We start from the raw sequence: 25,309 nt of genomic DNA, 5'->3' as shown, positions 1-25,309 counted from the left end.
AGTAACTATACTACTGCCCTGTGTGAACATGTCAGAAGAGACCTTAAGAGTAATTTTGGGCTTATCTCGTAAGCAATGAGATACATGTTAGTTAATATAAGATGAAAAAAAAATCAGCAATTTTGCAATGTATAATGAAGAGCCAACCCTGGCAGGCTGGCACTTTTCACTGGATTAACCCATCACAGTTGTCTCTTTGTGATGCACAGTTAATCTTGTGATTCAACTTTGTTTAGGAAGTAAAGAGCTCTGTTGAGTTTAAAGGTTGTTTCGATAGTTTGGAACTTCAGTTGCGATAAAGCTGAATTGCTGCTATTCTTAGACAAACACCAAAACCTAATATTTAGTAATGCATATAATAACGTTGCCTCGTGTATATAAAGGTTAGAATTGTATGTGTAGATCATATAATGAGAGAGCATGACATCTGATCAAATGAATTTGAAACCATCTCGTATTTTGCATGTTCTGCCTGAGGAGGTTAGCCAATTGTAGAGAATGGCAACTGTACTCTTGAAGATAAGGGGTTAAATACATACCTCTAAGTACTGATAGTTTTTGGGGGGTTGCTAAAGGTTATTATTGTTTTATATATATATATATATATATATATATATATAAAACTCTGAAAGAAATAGATTGTGCAGATTTCATATGTTTACGCAACAGATTTTCCCCAAACACTGCAGGCAAGCACTTCTTTGATTTCTTACTTGACCACAATAGATTTTCTGGAAATGCTACAGAGAAGCAAGCGTTGATTTCTTACTTGGCCACAACAAAATACTTTCAGGTAGTCTAGCTTTACCAGTTTACACTGTATTTTCTACTTTTATAGTTTTTCATTGATGTGTCTTGTCTTGTGTTATTAAACCAATCCACAAAATGTAATCGTAAAAACTGAGTTTGGTATTATTTTTCTAAACAACGTTTTCAACAAATGCTAGCTTTACACTTGAATAGTATATGCTGCTTTAACAGGAAATAGAAAAAAAAATGTTTAATACTCCATCAAGAAAATGAATGCAACATTAGGTAGCAGGCCGCAGAACTTGTTGTAAACTTGCAATGTCAGAAGGAGTGGTCCGACAGCAGCCTCCTGGAAATGAGTGCATGTTAACAGTTTAATATCTGTATACACCTTGTAACAGTACACCTGTAGTACACACATACATGACTGAACATTTTATAATAACATATACATTATAAGTCCTATCCAATCTTCTTGCTACCTGCTTGGAGGATATTACGTTCCACTACACAGTAAGAAAATACCCAGGGAGTCATGCCAGGCAGAAGTGATCCAACTTGGGCTCTAAAATCCTGCCGCAAGACACTGTTTTATTCTAGCCAGGTTACTAGGGCTCAAGGAGATATTAAGTGTTTTAGGGCAATTTATCTATTCCTTTTATCCTGCTATATCATTCCTGCATTGCCATTCACATGTTCCTTCTGTTATGTGTATTATATAGCTTAGCTTGGTATTTGTAATTTTGCTCTCCAGCCTAGGACTGCTGCTATGAGTCTTATCTTATCATTTTAGAACCTCAAAAATATTTTTTTCTGTGTGTATTTATCTCTGCATAGGTTGGTCAGTTTCTCTCGTTACTGCAAATAGAATTTACATTTTAATGTATAGGATTATCGACCAGTTGGTTCTTGTCTACTGATGTCGCTAATGTGCAACCATGTGGCCAAGTGAAATGACCAAGAGCAAATCCTTTGAATTCTATGGACTTGCATATCAGGACATAACAACAACCATCTGTTCCTTAGCAGGTCTAAAAAAATAAAAAAATTGGTAAATACAACCTCAGATAATTACCGCCACATGACATATTACACAGTGTTATGAGTTATTCAACAAAAATAAAGCCAAAAAGCCATGTGTGAAAAAATAAGTACACCCTTACTGCTTCCATAGGCATTTAGATGCTAAGTAGCAGACAGGTGCTGCTGGTTAGATGCCCTTGGTTATCTGACCACCTCTAGAAAAGCCAAAGTTTTAGCAGTTTGCTGGTCTGGAGCATTCAGATGTCTTTTCTCCTTGGAATTGTGTTTACATGCAAGCCACGTTTGTTAAGTATGGTGGGATTGTGTAAAGATGTGATTAGTATCCAGATAATAATTTAACTAAAATCAAAAGAAAGTAAAACGCTTCTACTCACCAATCCATTTAGCACCTAGTTGAACCCATTCTAGGGCATCGGCAGAGAGAGGTTTTCTTTCATTGTGGTTTTGCCATCTACATCAATATAATAAAAAAAACAACCCACATATCTATTTTATCACATAACTCGAATTGAAAAATTGGATAGGATTTTCAGTGTAAAATTGGTGCTGATTAGGTCTTTACTTTTAACAGGTACAAGTGGCTTGGCAAAAGAACATTTGGGCTGAAATGTTGTGTATGTAACTATATGTAACTATGTTGGACCAACATCAGTTATATCCATTTTCCAAGAAGAACACAAAGGCAAAAGTACAAAGAATACGGTGAAGTAGATTCACTCACCCTGAGTTATGATTCCATTTCTCTCCACTGTTAGGGTAAACAATCCATCCAATTTCCAGCTCCTGGATTTTGTTTGCAGATGCTAGAAGTGGAGCCACAAAATCCGGAGAGCAACAGTTCACCCCGACAGCCACCAACTGTTCTGTTTCTACAGCAATTTTCACTGCTTCTTCAAAGTTGTCCCCATAACTGGTTAAGGAAGCATTCTGAAATATCATGGTCTTATAAATAATCATTGACGGCACACTTGCACATTACTCTGCGTGAATGGAGAAATCATTCAAGTTTATGATATCAAAATGTTTCGCTGGGTTAGGAGGGCAAAAATTACTTGCAATATAATTAGAAACTTGGACTTCTTAGTAAAATGATAAATGACCTAACAAGTACAAAGTAAATACATCTAGGGACAAAACCAATTGTAAGACGTGCAAACAACCATTCATTAATTGCATATTATATCAACAATATCCTTAAACACCTGGTGCTTTCAACCATCTGTTTCACTGAGCAAACCTTCATGTGTTTCATAAAATATCAGGAATATAAATTCTAAAAAGTAAGCTCTTTAGGGATCTACACAAGAATGCTATTTGCGTTGTTTCTTGCACTTGGGTTTGAGGTCAAAAGGAAAATAGCCATGGGTCCCTGGGTATATAACATGTAACTGTCCTCTCCGCAGTGCAGTTTAAAGAGAATCTATCTCAAATTGTTCATCAATGAGCCTTGGCCGCCCACGACCCTGTCGCTGGTTCACTACTTTTCATTCCTTGGACCACTTTTTATAGGTGCTGACCACTGCAGTCCAGGAACACCACACACGAGCCGCTGTTTTGTAGACCCAGTCATCTAGCCATCACAATTTGCCTGTCAAAGATCCTTATGCTTGCCCATTTTTTCCTGCTTCTAACGCATCAACTATGAGGAAGAAATATTTGCTCTCTAATATATCCAACCCACTGACATATGTCAGGATAACCAGATTATAAATGTTATTCCCTTCACCTGTCAGTGGTCATAATGTTATGACTGAAGCTGTGCGTGTATATATATATATATTGTGACAGAAAGCAGGGGATGATAATGGAGGGAGTATATATATCCCCTTATATTTTGCAGGGTGGTTACCCTCAGTAGTTTTTACGAGAGAGAGATGGTGAGAGAGTGAGAGAGAGAGGCCAATATTGCATATAAACTGTTATTTTTGTTTGTTGGGAACGGATAAGCCGTCCAACTGCAGCTAGGCTGGAGAACCGTGTATTAGTTAGTGCTCACAAGAGCAAGGCTTTTTGTTTTGATTTATTTATTTTCTGTTATGCCTGTGGCGAAAAATAAAAACAGGCCCAGCCTTTTATTTTACCCTCCTCGTGTCTGAGCCGTCTCTGCTGCCTGATAGACTGTGTGTGAGTAAAGATTCCCAGACAGAGTACCAAGTGAAGGGGTATTGTGTCACAATATATATATATATATATATATATATATATATATACCGTTAAGGTATATAATTTGATGAATTAGGTCAAATCATATTTGATATGGCATGGCAATGCATCTTGGCTGTGACATCATTTTTTTCGGGCAAGAAAAGTATGACATCAGAATCCCACTTTATTTTGGGTCTGCATCTGTGCATGTGCTACATGCTTAGTCTTTCAGTTTTTGTTTCTGTATCTCCCCCTGCTTGTTTTCTGTGTCAGTGATGTTCATTCACTAAACAAGTTAGTTGTGATGACACACACCTGTTTAGCGAATCCACCCCCTGCCACACACTGTAACATCTCTCACTATGTTTCTCTCTCTTCTTCTAGACAATCAGCTTCTCATTATCACTCTCAAAGGCATTCACTCTATTCGCTTTACAAAAAAATCCAAGATAGTAGATTCTAGCAGTTGTGATGTCATCAAACAGGTCCCTCTTTAAGGAAGTTCAATAAATAAACCAAGGGCTATACTAAAATCTATAAGTAAAGCAGTAAAGTTTTAGGATGACAGCCAATCACAATGAGGTGCAGGATTGCAACACTAAATTAGTATTTAAATGTTGTAAAGGCACATTGGGACTTGTTGAACATTTCATAATAGACTGTGACTGACCCAATATCTGTATCACAAGTCGAAACAATATTTTAATAACAATGCTTGCAAAACAGTTACAATAGTTACAGACAGTAATATTAGTAGCATTTAGGAAATGCTCACCTGACATGAGTATGACAGCCATGCCTTCGAGTTTGGAAACTCTCTTAGAAGCGATACAAGGGCTTCGGCTTCCTTTTGACTTGGGATTGTCTCAAGAGCAAATAAATCAACCCCAGCAGAGGCCAAGCACTGCATTTGTGTCCGGTGCCAATTTTTGAGCTCCTGTATTGGAAAATATGAGAAAATGCTAAAAGTATATAGAATAACTAATGAAAATCGTGTGTTGATGATCCAGAAGAAGCCAATAACCCACATTGAAGAGATTTCTAATTGTGCCTCAAAAATTGGAAAATTCATCAAACCAAGAAAATATCGATAGTCACTTGGGCTGGAATCATTTTAATTTTATTGCTCACGGGACAGATTTGATTTATCAAAAAAGGGGGGGGGGTTGTGGTTCAAAGGTACCCCTTTCTTCGCGTGTGGGATAAATGGATAATCTAATTTTGAATGGTGATGCTCCTTACAATGTTACATACATATATTATAGGATGAATCTGCAGTCTGTATTGTACCTCAATAGTCATGTCCATGACGTAGCCACCAGTATACTCAGAGCCGTCATGCAGAAACGCTCCATATGGGCCTATGGAACCAGCTATCAAGATTTTTTCCTTTCCTGTAGAACAAAATGGTTATTGGTTCCTATACCAAGTCATAATCAATAACAACACCAACATTAAATGAAGTATTCTACTCTTTTTTTTTTACATTTTTGATCCCCTTAACTCCTCTAACGGGCAAAACATTCCTACAAAGCATAATTATACCAAACCTATTATAAAGAAATGCTACCTTGGTAATTGTGCCATAGAGCAAGGTGCCCATATTAAAGTTGAATATATTTTTTTTATTTTCAAATGTTTTTTAATCTGAGATTCTATCAGTCTCATTTTGTTTAATTGATTCATCCACCTTACAACATATGGGATCAGCCTGATGTATTAAATACTTGCTATTTGCTATTGTACATTCACAAACTGAAAATCAACATGGAGAAACGTGTTAAAAAATCTGTTTTCTCTTTTTTTACCCTTTGAAAGGCTTATAAAGCGGAAAGGTACCTGGACGGACAATATCTTCAGCAGCCTCTTTGGCTAGATTGACACCTACGTGAAACAGTTCTGCTGCTGCTTCTACATCCAGCCCAAGATGTTTCTGAAACCCTTCAATGCTAGCTTGATAGGTCGCTGTACTTAGTACATCAGCCCCACTCTTGAGAAAACTGAAACAACAATTTATCTGAGAAAAACTAATCCTCTGAGAAAAATAGAATGTGATGAGCATATAATTAAGTTTAATTTTCACACAGTATCATATGTAGAAATAAAATCATCTTACCATCTTTACACCATAAATGTAGTCTAGTCTTGCAGATTTTTTTTCCATTCTGCCTTATTGTCTTTTGAAGATAGTAATGTTGTGCAAACAGCTTTTTCCTTAAACATTTTAACAGTGGCCATCTGTCTTATACACTCACTGGCCACTTTATTAGGCACACGTTGCTAGTGCCGGGTTGGATCCCCTTTTGTCTTCAGAACTACCTTCATTCTTCGTGGCATACTTTCTACAGGGTGCTGGAAACATTTCTCAAAGATTTTGGTCCAAATGGACATGATGGCATCACGTGGTTGCTGCAGATTTGTCAACTGCACATCCATGATGCGAATCTACTGTTCCACCACATCCCAAAGGTGCTCTATTGGATTGAGCTCTGGTGACTGTGGAGGCCATTGGAGTACAGTGAGCTCATTGTCATGTTCAAGAAACCAGTTTGAGATGATGTGAGCTTTGTGACCTGGTGCATTTATTCTGTTGGAAGTAGCCATCAGAAGATGGGCTCACTGTGGTCATAAAAGGGTGAACATGGTCAGCTACATTACTCAGGTAGGCTGTTGCATTTAAACGATGCTCAATTGGTACTAAGGGCCCAAAGTGTGCCAAGAAAATGTCCCCTACATCATTACACCACCACCAGCCTGAACCGTTTATACAAGTTCTTTACACCAAATTCTGACCCTGCCATCTGAGTGTTTCAGCTAGTATTGAGACTCATCAGACCAGGCAACGTTTTTCTAGTCTTCCGTTGTCCAATTTTGGTGAGCCTGTGTGAATTGTAGTCTCAGTTTTCTGTTCTTAGCTGACAGGAGTGGCACCCGGTGTGGTCTTCTACTGCTGTAGCCCATCTGCTTCAATGTTTGACGTGTTGTGCGTTCAGAGATGGTATTCTGCATACCTTGGTTGTAACGAGTGATTATTTGAGTTACTGTTACCTTTCTGTCATCTCGAACCAGACTGCCCATTCTCCTCTGACATCAACAACGCATTGCCGTTAACTGGATATTTCCTCTTTTTCGGACCATTCCATGTAAACCCTAGAGATGGTTGTGCGTGAAAATCCCAGTAGATCAGCAGTTTCTGAAATACTCAGCCCAGCCCGTCTGGCACCAACAACCATGCCACGTTCAAAGTCACTTAAATCCCCTTTCTTCCCCATTCTGATGCTCGGTTGAACTTCAGCAAGTTGTCTTGACCACGTCTACATGCCCAAATGTATTGAGCTGCTGCCATTTGATTAGCTATTTGTGTTAACAAGCAATTGAACCGCTGTACCTAATAAAGTGGCTAGTGAGTGTATATAATAATGGAAACTTTTTTGACATATACCTGTAGCCTCCTTTTAAACATATTAGATTTTCCTTTTAAATATACCTAGGCACACGGTCCATTATCCTTTATGGTGACACACATCTCTCTAGTCTAAGTTTATTGCACACTCTCTCTATACATTAGAATAATATATATATAGAGTCAGGTCTATAAATATTTGGACAGTGACACAAATTTCATAATTTTGGCTCCATAGATCACAATGGATTTGAAGTTAAGCTATGAAGAAGTGATTGAAGTCCAGACTTCATTAAGAATTACCGCATTTTCATACATAGTCTCATGCCCTCATTTTTAGGCGCTCAAAAGTATTTGGAGAAACTAACATAATGATAAGCAAAATGATCATCTGTAATACTGAAAATCCTTTGCAGTGAATGTCTGCCCGAAGTTTGAGCTTCCTCCCTAGTGTTGCGTTTCCAGGCGTTTAATACCCGACTTATATTGCTGCTTGTTTATGGGTCTCTTTTTTTCTTCAGTAAGTGAAACGCATTGGGTAAAGGTCAGGTGACTGATTCTGCCATTGAAGAATATAACACTCATTTGCCATTCGCAGTACGTTGCTCTAGTTGCTTTCGCGGTACATTTTGGGTCATCTGTATTGCGTGGTGCGGATCGGTTTCGCAGCATTTGGCTGAATCTGAGATGATAGTACAGCTCTATACACATCAGGATTCATCCATGCCATAACACTGCCTCCACCATGTTTCACGGATAATGTGGTATGCTTCGGATCACGAGCCGTTATAAACCGTTTCATACCTATGCATTAAACAGCCCTGCCGTCTTTTCTGGATAAACCTACCTTTTGTGTACATCCTTTATGGCTTGAGGATTGGTTTGTAGAAGCCTAGCACTCCATAGTGGGTCTCCCTGAAATTCAGAAAGTTACAAAATACAATTAATGCCAGTTAAGGTGCTGAAAACATACATGATGTAGAATGAATAATAGAAAAACCCCATAAATTATATCTAGAGTAATAAAATAAGCTACCTGTATCAGCAGGCCAGCTGCCTCCAGCTCAGTAGATAGCCCTCCGCTGAGAATCTTCATATGTCCATCCATGAAGCCTTGGATTCAGTAATTGTATTGTGTTGGATTTACTAGCCCCGGAGGTATCAAGGTTTCAGGCTCTAAGAATGAATTAATAAGTAACGCTGGCTTATCTCCCATCCGGGGCAAAGTTGAAGTGCAGAAATCAGCATTGAACAACCTTTGTTATCCAAGGTTAGACACGCGGGGAACATTCCAGCCACTCCAACATCACGTGTGTTACTGGGAGACAAACCATAACTACACTTTAATTGGAACACGTCTGTAAAATGTGCAGTCCTAAAAAGGGCCTCCGTATGAAAAAACAGCACATTTCTTTATGTAGAAGACAATACATGTATGCATCATACACTTTATTTATGTTACATAATAAGTATGTCGTCGACCTACCCAATCTAGCATGGGCCCCCAATTTGCCCTTACAGCCTGCGATCCGGCTTTGGGACCTTGTGGCCAGCTACAGGTGACCTGGACCTGGTGGCTCCATAGCGATAGGGCAGGAGGGGACACACACACACACACACACACACACACACACACACACACACACACACACACACACACACACACACACACACACACACACACACACACACACACACACACACACACACACACACACACACACACACACACACACACACACACACACACACACACACACACACACACTGCCCTGAACAATCATCCTTTAAGAAGCATCCATAACTGGAAGCTGCAGCAACTAGGGACGGACAATCATAACATCTGACCTCAGGCCAGAAATATTTGGCTCATCTAGTCTATTCCTTTCTATATGTTATGATCTCCTTCCCATGAGGAGCTGCTGATTGACAGGTGGGGGGCTGTATCCACTGTATCCAGCAGCTGCGTGCCATCGATGAGTAGGTTCATTTAGCATAATCTTGCAATGTGTTGTTGCATTTTCTTACCCGACTGGTCTCACCAGCTTTCACGCGACCCTAATACTGTCTCCTACATTCACGTCTTTTTCTGTTACTATAACTTTAATAACCAATACGATTTGGGAGTTGTAGTTCTCCTAGGGCAAGTAGTCAATATTTTTCTGTAAGATTAAACTACAAGTCCCAGAATTCCAAACGGTTTTGAGACTCGCGTATCCCAATTCAGCCAATGGGACGGAGGCAAACACAGGAAGTACCGAAGGAAACAAAGCAGCTTGTTGAAATGCATGTGTAGGAGTAGCGATCGGATCTCGGGGGTTTCGTGGGGAAAGCCGTACTGACAGCAGTCTCCCGGCAGAGAAGGTAGCTTGTAGTTGTGTTAATTATGTCCAGATAACGCGACTTGGTAATTTAAAATTATAAACCTGTTAGACTGACCAAATTTTAGCGAGGTTGCTTTATTAGTATGCATTGTACAGCAATGCTGGATGTGATGGCGCTATAAATCAATAACTAATAATCAATTAACTACTTTTAATATGCTGAGACATCTTGTTGGGCTTTTCTTAACCAGGGACAAACGGTACTAATTCTGTAAGGAATGTACTAGATGTACAGCGTCATCTCTCAAACCTGAAATATAGATTGTGCTAAAATATGGAATTAGTATTTTTTGAGCAATTTATTGATGGCATATTTAAATTGTCAAAGTGTTTGTTATAACATGTTAACGTCTTCGATGCTGTATGATTCCTTATTTAATTTATGGCACTCAGAAGGTTAAAGAGGAAATTATCCAAATTATTTAATCCAGAAAGAGCATTTGTCACGGTGATACACAGTACCTTATCTAGTTTATAGCTGACATGTCTACTTTGGTGAGGATATCCCCAGTTTCTAGTAAATAAAGCAACATCTCCATTTTTAGAATTCTCGCTGTGTGTATGTGTATATAAATTGTTCTGTAGCACTGTAGAATAGGCTATATGTATGTGTATATATGTGTGTATGTATATATATATATATGTATATATATATGTGTGTGTGTGTGTGTGTGTGTGTGTATATATATATATATATATATATATATATATATGTATGTATCCGCATAGATTAAATGTTCTATACAAAGTGCTACTCTCTCTCTGCTTATTGACAATTTCTCCTTAAGTAGGTAACATCAAGGGAGCAGGGGATTATTCACTACATGGAGAATTTGCGGGAGAATGTGGTTCAGCTTTTCGACTTCGCCATTTATTATGAAGGGCCAACCCCGCTGTGTTTCTGCTGCAGGGGGACCTTGGCTGGTCTTGTATAATGAATATAGTTACTTCTTGCTGGAAAAAACTTGGCTCTGTTAACCCTTTGTAATGTATAGTAAAGTCAAGATGTTGAAACACAACTCTTCCTTTAGTGAATAAACCCCTCTCCTTACAGTGTTTAATAAACATTCTATACATTTATGTTAATAAAACCTTTTCGTTTATATGAAAAAAATGTATGAAAGCTGTGGCTGCAGGTTATGAACAGAAGCGTTTTGTTGCCAATTGAAATACGGTTATTGATTTGGGTGTCGGATAAATCAACAATTTAATATTTTCCTATTGGTTGCTGGATTTGTTGTATATCGTTTAGGTGTGTACACAACTCGAGTCCTATATGTTTGTATTTACTGATTTTCTAACTGCCGCAAGAATTCAATCACAATAGAGAAACGGTTATGTCTATTATATTATATTATCTGTTACTTTCCAAGTATCTCATCTTTCTACAGCCCATCAAGGACATGCTGTAATGTATTATAGTTAGTCCACAATATTTCAGATGAAAGCAGTGTTACCGAAACTGGGAAGAATTAGTGTTTTACGTTAAACTTTAATATATTATTATATTTATTTTGTGTGAGTCTGTATGTTGTTACCAATAATGACATTTCATTTAACAAAAGTTCACGTGTGACTTGTAGGTGAAGCTGAAGAAAGGCAATGGGAGTCCAAGGACTATGGAAACTTTTAGAATGTTCTGGAAGACCCATAAATCCAGAGACACTGGAAGGGAAAATCCTTGCTGTTGGTATCCTTTACGGCAGTGAATAAATGCTTACTTATAATGACGATTTTGAATTATTTAACATTTTGTTTCAGCTCTTGTGTTTTTTAATATATAATTGTAGAGCTATGTGTGGGTTTGGCAGTATTATTTGAACTAATTAGTTAGTGAACACAGTCTTTTTTTTCATTTTTTTTCAAAAAAATCTAATAACCGGCGCCATCCCTTCAAGTAAAGTCCAAAAACTGGGCTGAAAAAAAAAAGAGTAGTATCTTATTTATCGTTCATAGTAAAACAGGACACAGAGCCGGACATGCTTAACACGTTTACTTTTGCGGAGCACTTACTCACTCATAAGCTTAATTATCTGGTCCTGAGAAAGAATGAAACACACTTCCAAGTGTCCATGCAAACCGTCCTTTATAGTTACTAACGTTAAAGTGTAAAAGCTGCTGTTTTTACGTATTATTCACAAAAAAGCATGTAAACTTTTGCCACGTTTCCATTTTTTCAGGGAATCCTAAATTGCCCTGGGACACAAAATTGGGTAATGTTTTTTGCCATAGTAACTTAATAAACATCTTTAGATTTTTTTCCATGTTTTTTCTTTTTTTATGTGGTTTCACTTAATATTCTAGTTTAAAATTTTGTGACCGAAACTTTTAAACTAATTTGGCCGTTAACTGTAATAATTCTTTGATTGGTCTGTATTGGCCCTAAATCTGATTGTGATACAAAAATGTTTGCCAATATTAATTGGCTGTAACAATTCTTTCCCCTTAACGATGGTTTAAGATATCAGCATTTGGCTGAACCAAGCCGTAAAAGGAGCCAGAGATCGCCACGGCAACGCCATACAAAATGCACATTTGTTGACCTTATTTCATCGACTTTGCAAGCTCTTATTTTTTAGAATCCGGCCGATATTTGTGTTTGATGGAGAAGCTCCTCTGCTGAAAAGACAAACCCTGGTCAGTAAATTACCTGTAATGCACTTATTTGGTTAGAAATGATGCACCTGGGACCTTAACGTCGGTATTTTGTAACCATGCATTACGTTCCACACCAGACAATGCCTTAATGAGAACTCAAGCTCTATAATCTCACCAAACATTTAATATGACAGCAGATCTGCGTGATTTTTACATGTTAACATAAGGAATACAGTTACATATAATTACACACACACACTGTATATTATTCTAACCCTAAGGAATGTGCCTTATGCAAGCAAATGTGTTACATTTTCAAGGCAATACCAAATTGTAATTTAAATGTAGCTTCCTTTTAAGACCATAAAGTCAGGTAAAACATTGTAACAAACATTTTTGAAGGTGGATAAGGACCATTCTGCCCAATTTTCTTGATGTAAAGCTCAGATCTTACCTTCGATTCAGGGTAGCTTTATGCTTATCCCATGCGTGTTTAAATGCCCTTACTCTATTAGCCTCTACCACTCTGTTGGTAAAGTAAAACTTCCTTACATTACATCTAAACCTTTGACCCTCTCCTTTTGGATTTGAAATAAACGTCCCTCCTGTACTTTGTTAAACCCCTTTAAGCATTAAAACATTTCTATGCTGGCTCTTCTTTTCTCCAAGCAAAGTCCTCTTAGTCCTTCCTGATCATTGTTATCCTGCAAGCCATTTACCATTTTGAATAACACGTTTTGCTTGTCAATCTGTTTGCTATAAGAAAAACAAGCCTCAAAGCAAATTAGCTTCCCAACATGGGTAGAGCAGCTGGTGCATAATGACTTCTCCAAATGCCCTTTCTCTCCAGGCGAAGAGACGGCAGAAGAAGGAAACGGCAGCCAATGAAGCTAAAAAAACGAGCGACAAATTGCTGAGAACCTTTCTGAAAAGACAAGCCATTAAAGCTGCGTTGACAGAAGGAAGCAGGTAAAGGTAGATGAATCGAGGTCCAGAAGTTCAGACAATAAAGATCTGTAAGGGACAGTAACCTCCAGATCATCCTCAGTATTTATTCTTATAGAAAATATCTGTTCTATATACTGTATCTTCACTTCATCATGGTAATGCCACCAATGAACCCCAGGAACGTTTTAGAAAGTGAGTTCAAATAACCTAAAATAGGTAACGGAAGAAGGAAGGGAAAGTTCCCTTACGGGGTTTATCTGGAATGGTTGGAGTTCCCGAAATGTGGCGAATACTGAATATATTCAAAGTGTTACTGAGCATGTATCTGGTTGGCCAACGACCAATAAAATGCTATTTTTTATTTTTTAAGGGGATTCTAGTCTTCAGTAAATGACATCGCTAACTCTTTACAGAACCCTATGCAAGTGTGAGCACTTAACGATGTATCCTTATCACATTCTTTCAGATATTCACTATGTTACATTTAGCCATTCTCTGCATCTGCTTGCAGAATTGCTACTGAATGTCATCATGTATATTGATAGTTGTACTTGGGTAATCATGCATGTTATCTAAATTTAAAAAGGATATAGCTTTTATTTTTAATCTGTAGATCTATGATCTCTTTAGCGGCTGGCGCTAAAACAATGCACGCAAAACTCTTTTATGTGCTACAACTGGGTATAGCGATAACTTTATAATATTTCCCCAGTGGAAACAATGATTTAAACAAATGCATGTAGTTTCCTAGGTTTTGGCTTGTATTGAGACAAATATAGAGTATTTAAAATAAATCATAATTATTTAAACAAGAATATACATTTTTATGTGTGTTAACGTTGTGTATCGATGAACTGCGACCCAGTACTATCTTGAAACCTCAGTGCATATATGCAGCCCTCATGGACTGGAATTGGACACTTCTATGTTAAAAAGTGCTGATAAATATGTTTATTTACATTTTTCCTTAAAGCAAGGAGGAAGAATATCCTAGCCTCTCTCAGGTTCGGAGAAAAGAAGAGGATGACATATATGCTTTGCCTCCACTAGAGGTGAAAGATAAAAATAGGTAATTATGACACTCTTACTATACTGTAGTAGTATTGGAGGCAATGGCATGTCTGTTTGTTATTATGTTTAGTTTTTATCCATTTTGTAGGAGTTTGTCATTCGGTATTAAACTGAATATAACCCCAACACTCTCTCAAAGAAATCCTGTTTACTTTAGGCTTGGTCTGATTAGAAGCCTCAAAATCAGAAGTCCCCACGAAAAAGAAGCTGATATTCAGGGCAATATGGAGTTGTGCGGATTAAGGAATGTAAGGATCTAGCCATAGAATTTAAGTGTAAGAACCATCATTACAGCGTCCCTTTACTTGTGTGTTAAAACAATGTCTAAAATGCAATCAGACTTCTAGGATTAAGGAGTCCTTTACAAAGTTGTATCGGTGGTCTAATCGCTCAATCTGTGCAAAGTTCCAACTATCGGCATGTTAGAAGAGCTATGCAAGCTACGCAAGGGCCCTCTGTATTCAGCTAATCTGGCTCCTGCAGGGCGAGTTGGCCCCCAGGGACCTGCCTCATGATTTGCCATGGCCAGTCCATCCATACCTACTTATCACTATAGTTGCTATAAGACAACAAAATCTAGTAGGCATCTATCGGTAAGTGGTCTGGCAGCTTTATAAAATACTATAGCTTTATTCAGATCTTCAGAAATCAATCTGTCATCCATTATTTGGCACCAATTAATTTGTGTCATCATACTTTTTTTTTTTTTCTGCAGTTTCAATAGTTTTATGATTTAAACATGCCCAGTAAACATAATTTGCTATGAGGACCGCTAGTGTCTTGGATAATCCATGTGAAATGAGCTATTGAACACCAAATCTGCTTTACTGGCATGTGCAAAAAAACCTGTTTGGATTTTTTTCTGAAACTTTTTTTTTTTTTTTTTTAATAGCGGTGTCTTAAGGACCTAAGCTGCCGTCCTTTTTTATTCATGGTGGTACAGCTGTTTCTTTTCCTATCCTTATAACATAAGTGTTCTGTGTGCCCATATCTCTTAGCTCTGAAGAGGAAGAAGAGAGAGAATGGGAGGAACGAATGACTCAGAAACAGATCCTGCAGGTAACAATATCCATTCGCTTGGATTTTCATAGTAATTTATACATTTTCTACTTTGTAAACCCCTGTTCTTTCCTGGGAAAATAATAATAATACTGTCAACCTCCAGATATAACGGCAGAATAGCATCATGTATAGCCTTATATGTAATATATGTATCTTTATCTCCTTTCCGTCATTATTTTTCAATGACTTTTTTTTAATGTATAGGAAGAATTTTTTGCAAACCCTCATTCTGTGGACATTGAATCTGAAGACTTCAAAAGCCTGCCTCCGGAAGTAAAGCATGAAATCCTGAATGACATGAAAGAGTTCACAAAGCGAAGACGGACTTTGCTTGAGGCAATGCCAGAGGTAAAAGAAATCTTTAAAAAAATGTATCTTAGATGTTTTCCCCAATCAACAAATGTCAGCCACTATCCAGAAATGTCAGTGTGGACATCCTCTGTTCATGGAGATGTCAGAGCAGTGATTTCTATTTTATACCAAAGGCTACAAGCCCTTAATAAAGAAGGTGTGGAAGCACAGCTGGACTTCGGCATCTCAACCATTCTTTCCTATTAACCCAAGTATTCAAACCGTCACATGACTACATGGTTGTGTCCATCATAGATTCTACCTGGGTGAAATTTGGCAAGGCCTCCTTAAAAAGAGTTGCGATTATGCTGCTTAAATATATACGTAATAGTTTAAGCATAAAACACAGATTTTTTATTTAAATGACAGCTTAGTCAATGTATAGAGTTACGATAGTTTGGGATTCAGGACTGCTTGGTCATAGACGTAGCTGAATGTGAGATGCGGTTTGAGATGACGTGTTCTCTTTAGCTAAGGATAAGGAGGAAGAGCAGTTCCCTTCTGAGCTTTCCAAATATTGCATAGTTGACTAGTGGCTGGTGAAATTACTACAAGAATTGTACAAAACATGAATCTGCCAGAAGGTTATGATTACCGGATATTGGAGGTAGGAATAGTTTTTTGTTTCCTTCTGGTTTGCTAAGAGTTCTATAGGACAGGTGTATCTCGGGAGACGTCCTGGAGGCACGCGTGGTAGAGGTAATGGTAGCGCTAAGGAGATGTTAAGGTCGAGAGAGGAAGGCCAGTAGGCCACTAGAGTCTAACTCTATTAACTGTAAATGCAGTTTTTTTTTTTTTTTTAAATTAACATCAGGTATCGGTTCACAGAATTACATGTTTTTGATGGCACAAGTTGCATTTTTTTTCTATCTGAATGGTTTTTATTTGTTGGCTTTATATATGAGATAGACAGCAGATGTCGCCATTTGTGCTTATAACGTACCTGCTGCCAGTTTTTACTCTGGTGCAGTTGTATTCACCTTTTTCACGGTTCTTCACCGCACAGCATTGCCGAATCTGATGGTACTGTATAAACACCAGGTCCTGGGGCTTTTCCTTTGCAAAATTGAACTTAGCGCTCTGATGAAACGGTGTTTCTTAGTGTTAGCGGCTTCTAAGCACTGTAATAGAGGATGCAATGGCTTAGGTGCCGGATGCTGAGAGATGACTCTTCAGTGCGCGATCTTATAATATGTATTATTGCATTTGGGGATGTAACCACATACAGCTCCCTGACACCCAACCCCCCCCCCCCCGGGGCCTGAGGATTCTATAGATTCCTTCCCTGCATTTGCAAGGGGGGCATCACGCAAATTTAATGGGACCGCTCAGCTATAATGTGCACTAAAGGGCATATGCAGTTTAAGTTACACGTATAATAGGATGAACGCCTCTTCTCTTTTCTGCACTGCGTAGAAAGTGACGGGTGAAAACGCACAAAAGAGAATAAAACGTATATCACTGGTCTTAAATACTTTTTGCACAGAATAACAGATTGTATGTCGCCACAGATTGTTCCTAGGAGACTAAACAACCTAAGGACACACTTTTCAAGACAAAACCACAAACCTTGGGAACGGGGCCAACTCTGCCCAATGTCATAATGCCTTCATCAGAAATCATATTTATTTGTAGTCTTTGGCAGCCTGCAGTTTTTTCCCCATCATTTTCTGATGACTGATATCAATATATTCTCTTGAAGAATTCCAACGATTTCTCGCGGTATCAGCTAAGAGGTCTGCTGAAAAAGAACAACTTAAACAGGTGCATTCAGAACGTTCGAGAAGAGATGAGCCAGCAGTACAGCGGGGAGGTCCGCGCTCAGATAGAGACGGAAGGGGGATTTATGAGAGAGGTGGAAACGCGGCGGCTGGTCTCGGAGGACACGTCTCATTACATTCTAATTAAAGGTATAATTAGACAGATAACACCTGCTCTTCACGAGCCACCCCAGCGAAACAAAAAATATGTAGGTTTTTCCTTCTTTGCTTTACCTGCAAGTCCACTGATGCTCCTTGAATATAAAATATGAGTCTCAAAAAAACAATTTTTTGAGTATTTTGTAAGTTTTATGGAATGTATCGGTGGTTTTTCAGTGTTTGTGATTAAAATTGTATGTTATGTTCAATGCACGATAGACATGGGGATGTATGTAATGTTAAAAGGATTATGGATGCTGTGATTCAGTTATACCTGAAAAAGGTGCTTTTTTTTTAGTTTGTGGTAGGTTTTAGTCATTTAGACAATAAAGGATTCCAGTTATTTAGTGTGTCACTGAATCCTGGCAATATACCCAATTTAGTTTTGCTTTAAAAAAAAAAAAAAAAAAAGCCATTTCTGCCCCCCTATAACATAGAGTGAGGTTCGCCACGATCGCTTCCATCCTCGGACCCCAGATAGATTGATGAAAGCTTGTGAGTTGTAACCTGGGGGAAATCCTCTGCAAATGTCAAGTGTAACATTTTCCTATAGATAATTTGATGTTTAGTAAAATCAGAGCATCGTTGTAACTTTATGATTTTATTATTCCTTAGGAATCCAGGCAAAGGAAGAAAAGAAAGAAGATTCTACCGTTAAGGCAGTTTCTTCTGCTCACTTAGATACTGCTCCCAAAACATATCTTGATTTAAAGTTAGCATCTGCTCGTAAACCTAGGAATAACAAAGACATTCAGGCAGAAGCAGAAGCACCACCTTCACCAAGAACACTTTTTGCTATACAAGAAGCAATGATGGAGAACAGCTCTGAAGAAGAGTTGGGAAAGGGAGAGGTTGATAGCTACAATATGCCATCTAGGTCTGTTGGGGAAATAGAGGGCAATGTGTCACCTAGAACCATGCGAGCCATTCGGCAAGCACTTGCTGAAGAGGAACCAAACACAAGTTCTAAAAGCCAAGCAGTTGAGATTAGAGATGAAAGTGAAACGGAAGTGCGGTCCAAGGCAAAGACACTAATTATCAGCAGTTCTGAAGAAGAGAATGATGATCTGGCTATTACTGCCCCTTTACAAAATACAGAATTTTCACCCAGTCCCACACAGTGCTTGAAAAGTACTGAAAATAATTTAAAGCTTGCCCCTGCTTCAAAGAAAGAAGAACTATTAGTTGACCAGAATAAACTGCAAGTAGTTAACATGGATCTGAATCAGCAGAGAATTAAAAGGAATCTATTTTCCGACCAGGATAAATCTGTTTCATCTTCTTCCATGGGCCGTTTAGTGGACGCTAAACCGGAAACTACCCTAATGACTCCTTTGGTGCTAGAAACCAATAAACCAGAAATTATTGTAACAAATGTAGATCCTTCCGTAGGAATACCTGATAAAATAGAGATCAGTACACAGAACTCTAGTGATAATCCTCCTGTTGTGGTAAAAGACAGTAAACCGGAACGAACTGTAGAATCATCAGCACCTCCTCGTCCCTCTGTCGCTAATGCATTGGTAGTGGATAACACCACTTACCTCGAACCTGAAATAATTAAAGGCGACATGCACCCAAAGTCAACGACAGAGTCTTTCAAGTCTTCAGACGCATCCACGGAACCTAAAGAAGATAATGCTCAGAGTATGGAGCCAGTCGGCAGTAATAACCCAGACGCCATGTACTTTCCTATGACTCCAGAAAGTATAGAGGTTGGCGAAGAGGAATCTGTAAGAAATAAGGAAGCCGAATCAGATTCTGATGGTAAGATGCTTCATGATGCTTTTCTTCTGATCGTAACATCGTTCAAAATATATGGAAAGAAAGATGTCATTCCACACTGAGTAAGTGTTTTGGAATAAATGTATTGCTTGCAACATAGTCTCTCATTTTTATGAAGGAAATTTACTTTTTTCCCTTTAAATCAGGTAGCTTTATTGATGTGAACAGTGATGCGGGTGACAGCGATTCACAGCTTGCTGAGATTAAAATACTAAATGATGGACAAGAAACATCAACCAAACCATCCGTTCCAGAACCAAGTTCTACCAGTAACACACGTGGCTCTGACAGCAATTTGGGAAATTCTTTCATGGCTGACAATACAGAGGAGCCACAAGAGAAAGTCTCTGATGATGATAAAGTAGTTGCTGTGAATGAATGGCAAGATATTAGCATGGTAATAACGTTTTTTTTTTGTTTGTTTTAAATCTCATGGTCACCATTCAACAAAAGGGATGGCACGTTCTCTTGTAATCTTTCACTGAATGATGCATAACTACTCCTTAGTTAAAGATGATGATAGCTGTTTAGCTTAGAGGTTCAGAAACCCGACCTCCGACAATACTTGATTGACCTTGATTTTATGAAATTGGTGTTTGAATACATGTAATTTGGCTACCCATGTGAATCTAGAAATTACACTCTTGTGTCCATAAATTTGGGCACCAGGACGATACCCTTAGCCTTCAAAATCCATAACAACAATGTAACATAGATGGTTTTGTAGAATGCACTTGTCCTTCCAACTTAGGGAGACAAAAAGGCTGATCATATAATGAAAATGGTTTTGGCTTTAAAGCAAATAATCAGTCACACCCAAGTCTGTAAATGACTGCTCGTTTCGGGTAGTTGTACCCGTATCTTAGCCCTATACTTTTTACTTATACATGTCTTGTATTTGTATTGCTCTGTTTCGGCAGGAGGAACTCGAGTCACTTGAGAACAATCTGTTTGTCGAGCAGACCTCACTCCAGGCCCAGAGGCAGCAGCAGGAGCGGGTGGCTGCAACGGTTACAGGCCAGATGTGCTTAGAAAGCCAGGTTGGCACTTTCTGTATATTTCGGGCATAAATAACATTGTGGTTTGTACAAAAGAGAATAGAATAAGTGATAATTTCACCCCGCCCTGTACATTGGGTTATGCAGACAATAACCAATATGCAAGGTGTAGAGGACCCACGTTGTGTAATTTTGCAGTTATTGTCTGGTTATTTTTAATGTGGCAATAGATTTATTTGCACACCTCCATCTTTATAATGGCATCAAGGAAGGATATCTGGAGTTATTGGCAAACAAAAGATAGGCTTAGAGTTAGGTAAAGTTACAGAGTAATTTTAACACTTTAACGACCGATGGCATTAAATGAGCTTAGTAAGCGCTTCTCGCTTCAAACAATGTTGCTTTAATGCCTCGATGTCGACACATTCAGCAACAACGAAATCTGCTCCAGGGACCCCGTGTGATCCCACCCCGATGCGTCAACGTTCACTTTATAGAATATGCTGCTGAACCGGTGTTTCTAAAATGCCTCAATAGCGAAGCTTTCAGCGACATCAGAAACCCAACCCGTCCTGCACTGTGATCGCTCCGGAGAGCGACAAGCACCATAGGGAGAGATTTTGCCTCTCGCAAGATAGTGGTGCCTATTAAAAAATAAACGTGAAAGAAGTTCCCAAGAGGATCCCTCGCAGGCACTGCATTCAACAATGCAAGTCAATGGACCCCAGCTTACTAATCGCAATGTGATTAGTAATAAAAAGTAAGGAATAAAATGAAGTGGTAACGTGCAAAAATCATTCTCTAGTGATGTTACCATAAGGGTTCCAACACAATGTAAAAAACAAATAAATAAATATAATATATATATAAAATAATACTAGCATTTTAAATACTCATGGGTGTTTGTTTTTCAGAAATGTATGGTTTGATGGGTTAAATTAAATTGGTTCAGAGGTGTCCAAAATGAGTCAAATATTTTTCAAATAAGTGTTTTTTTAATTTTTTTTTTAAATTAAATTAGATATGATCAAAATCTGAAAAAAGACTTTATTGTCCTGAAAACCAAAAACAATATATAATGTGTGTGTGGGTAAAGTAAATGAGAGAGAAGAAAATGACAACTAAACACAAGCGCCGCAAAAATGTTAAAACCGCCTCGGTCACAAAGGGCACAAAGAAGAAAAAAAAAACTTTGTTCTTAAGGGGTTAAAGAATATATTTCCGCTTTAATGCAGTAGACGACATATTGTACTCTTGACAATATCTGAGCCATGAAAGAAGCTGGACCATAAACTAAGACCTTGCTGCATTTCCAGAGAGGAAGCAGCCACATGATTAGTAAAGATCATTTAGAGCCAATTCCATCCTTTAAATGACTTATTTGCACAAAGTGTTACTGTGTTCCTTTATGATGTTTCCCCCTGTTGTTTTAGGAGCTTCTGCGTCTCTTTGGCATCCCATTCATTGTGGCCCCTATGGAGGCAGAAGCTCAGTGTGCCATCCTGGATCTGACGGATCAAAGCTCTGGGACGATCACAGATGACAGTGATATATGGCTGTTTGGCGCGCGTCATGTGTATAAGAATTTTTTCACTCAAAACAAATATGTGATGCATTATCAGTTTTCAGACATTCAGAATCAGCTGGGTAAGGAAGATTCCTCCAATTGTCATTTAGCCTCAATATGAGTCTATATATATATATAATTTGTAATATATTTTATAAATGCATTGTATTTTCTGTATGCGTTGTAAAAGTTTTCTTATATTGTTGTCTGTAGCATTTTGTTGGTCTTGTTTTTTTCTTCCCCTGCAATTGTCCTTATAAATCGATAGCATACATGCTTGAAACACAAGCAGAGATGATTCTCCTTTCATTGGTGGTGTAACCTGTGGCTTCCTTGTCTTGAAAACCACCTTGCAGGATTAGACCGCTCAAGGTTAATAAATTTAGCCTATCTGATGGGAAGTGATTACACAGAAGGCATCCCGTCTGTTGGTTATGTATCTGCTATGGAAATTCTCAATGAATTCCCTGGACAAGGCCTGGAGTCTCTCGTAAAATTCAAGTGAGTTATCTTCCATGTGTTAGATGCTTCCTGTTTTGTTCCCCAGCTCATAAAATAACCAAATTAAGGAAATGCATTTCTGTAATTTAATTTTCTCTTGGGGAATTAATTTTTCCTAGCCATTTCCCTCTACTTCCATTTATGTCATGTACCCGGATATATTATGTGTACAGAAGTTTTTAGGCGTTTTTAACAGTTATAACTGTGGGGATCTTTATTTGTCTCTGATTTTTAAAGAGACTTATCTGCAACCAAGGGGTGTAATTAGAAACAGGGCCCCAGAGCGAAAATTGCCTTGGGCCTCCACCACTTCACCAAGCAGTATCTCCCACAGTGCCATCTTTCCCCCCAAACAGCGTGTCTGGTGCCATTTTTGCCCCCAAACAGCTTATCAGTGCCCCCAGGCAGCCTGCCTGTGCCATCTTTGCCCCCAAACAGCCTGCCTGTCCCCCTGCCCCCACACCACTTACCTGCAGGAGTGGTGTGTATCTCTTCCTCCATCCTGTGTGCAGACACCTCCAGCATACACGTAGTGGCTGTGATGTCTCTACTTGCGCGCTGGATCAGTCAGACACGGCATGCAGGGAGAGAGTAAAGGTCATCCTATCTTTTCAAACCTAGTGGCTTTATAGGAGGGGACAAGGGGTTGCCAGGGCTCCTAGAGTAGACACCTGTGACCATGATTGTTATGCCCCTTGTCTGCAACCATGTCTCTTTCACATCCTGAAAACCTTAAGCTAATGTAGGTGAGTTAATTGTACATTACAACCAAGTTGGCTATTAACTTTTTATTCTATAGCCCTGCCAATCTTAAGTTTTGGACTGAATAAAATCATCAAATCCAGCAGTAGGATCATTGACGATTCGTATTCTGTATCAGAAAAGCTTGCAGGACCCTATTCAAATCTTTTTCCTGGAATTTGTGTAATGTCAGATTTTACTATGCAGGGCCAAGTTCGTATTTATTATTTTTGGTTATATGTTGATGTAAGTAGAAACAGAAATCCTGCCCCAATGGACGTACCTGGAAAAATATGGCATCGATTATTCGGATTATCCTTTTTAATTTCTTTATTTTAACGTTATTGGTAATAGTTCAATGTCTTGAGGTTAACATACTTGTGTAACAAACTATAATTACTTCCTAATTACTTCTTATGATGATTTTGTTTCAGGGAGTGGTGGACAGAAGCCCAGAAACACAAAAAAATCCGACCTAATCCACATGATACCAAAGTAAAAAAGAAACTGAGAGACCTGGTGTTACATCCCTGCTTTCCAGATAAAGCTGTAGCCGAGGCATATCTGCGCCCTACGGTGGATGATTCCCAGGGAGCTTTTTCATGGGGAAGGCCAGACCTGGAGCAAATCCGAGAATATCCTTTTTGCATATGATATACTTTTCATAAGAACAATAACCTGCCTTGGATTTTTAGGTTCAATAAACATATTGGCATAGGAAGCTTTATGTTGACAGATCGCATGTGGTCCTAAAGTTCTGTCACACTTCTAACTTAAAAAACTAACTGCTAGTATAGGGGTTTATTCTCTAAACAGCTGTAAGTGAAGAATTAAACCATATATACATTATAAAGGAACTACATGCTAAAGAAGTCTCGCTTGTTCAGTTAAATCCTTTCTGAGTCAGTGCCTTGTAGATTGGGATAAGATAACAGAGCTAGAACACATACAAAGGGGTAACATTTAAAAAGTAAGACTTTTTAAAATTGAAAACAATTAGTAGAAGGTCCTCTTTAACCGAGTACATAATACTTCAGCAGGCTGTATAACCTGCGCTGTTTTTGTTGTGTAAATAAGTGCTTTCTTAACAAAAATTCACATTCTGTGAGAGTCGTTTTGGCTGGTATCGATCAAAGACCGACGAAGTTCTGCTCCCAGTACTGAAACAATTAAATTCACAAAAGGTAAACTTAACATTTCTCATTAATCTTCCCTTTTTAGATGTTTTAGGTTATCAAGTGGGATACTTCTTTGTTTTAAAGGATATATAAGATATATATGGCCTAGGTTATTTGTGCAATCCATTTAGTCCCGTAAATATCCCCTCATTTGTTAACCTTCAAACCTCCTTGCGAGGTACTAAGATGGTGATTAAATAGTGTTTTATAATAATAATTTTTCTGGTTGAATGGTGCTTTAAATTTGTCAAAATTGTATTTTTTAAAATGACCATTTACTTGTGGCTGCAGTTAAATTGTTGGTGTATTTTTGTTGTTGTTTTGTTTAAGACTCAGCTTCGAATAGACACTTTTTTTCGAGTGGAACAACACGAGGCGCAGGCTTTAAAGAGCCAGAGATTACGCAGGGCAGTTACATGCTTGAAAAGAAAGGAAGAAGAAGGAGATGCGTTGGAGGTGGAAGATGCAACTCAATTAATGGAGAAGGAATTTGCTATAGAAAAGGCTACAAAAAGTCAGAAATCGCATACAGACAATTCCAAAGCCCAATCCGCGAAGAGGAAAAGATCTACAAAACAGTTACAAGAGAAATCGGATCCAATAAGCTCCCAAGGGGGATTTGTTGGAGGTGGTATAAGTGCTTTCCACTCTGCAGAGGAATCGGACAGCGATTCACAACATACCAGCCCGAAAATTGTTAAAAGTGGTGGGGATCGAAAGGTCCTCCATCAAAAAGAGGCCAAGAAAAGCAGAAGCAGCAGCTCGAGTGACGAAGATGAGAACACGGTCTTAGTAACTGCTAGACCTGTATTTCAGGGGAAGGGGAAAAGAAAAACAAAAGCTTTGAAAGGAAGAAAGAAGTGA

General features: G+C 38.5%; 1 protein-coding gene across 1 annotated transcript in view; it reads left to right on the top strand.

Annotated features, from left to right (window-relative positions):
* The window catches only part of LOC149299929 (DNA excision repair protein ERCC-5 homolog), a 35,159-nt gene extending 9,850 nt beyond the window's left edge, over positions 1–25,309 (top strand). Inside the window, exons 11-24 of the mRNA XM_089485868.1 lie at positions 12,188–12,363; positions 13,175–13,293; positions 14,246–14,341; positions 15,342–15,402; positions 15,610–15,753; positions 17,459–17,666; positions 18,291–19,442; positions 19,607–19,857; positions 20,381–20,500; positions 21,892–22,105; positions 22,382–22,526; positions 23,702–23,902; positions 24,367–24,451; positions 24,776–25,309. Coding sequence (XP_089341994.1) covers positions 12,188–12,363; positions 13,175–13,293; positions 14,246–14,341; positions 15,342–15,402; positions 15,610–15,753; positions 17,459–17,666; positions 18,291–19,442; positions 19,607–19,857; positions 20,381–20,500; positions 21,892–22,105; positions 22,382–22,526; positions 23,702–23,902; positions 24,367–24,451; positions 24,776–25,309 — 3,506 coding nt within the window. The remainder of the gene's footprint in view (positions 1–12,187; positions 12,364–13,174; positions 13,294–14,245; positions 14,342–15,341; positions 15,403–15,609; positions 15,754–17,458; positions 17,667–18,290; positions 19,443–19,606; positions 19,858–20,380; positions 20,501–21,891; positions 22,106–22,381; positions 22,527–23,701; positions 23,903–24,366; positions 24,452–24,775) is intronic.

Source organism: Sceloporus occidentalis, unplaced genomic scaffold (genome assembly GCF_023333645.1).
Source record: "Sceloporus occidentalis isolate IW3139 unplaced genomic scaffold, rSceOcc1.0.p SCAF_27, whole genome shotgun sequence".
NCBI lineage: Eukaryota > Metazoa > Chordata > Lepidosauria > Squamata > Phrynosomatidae > Sceloporus > Sceloporus occidentalis.
The sequence above is the reverse complement of the archived record's forward strand: the minus strand, read 5'-3'. Positions and strand labels throughout refer to the sequence as shown.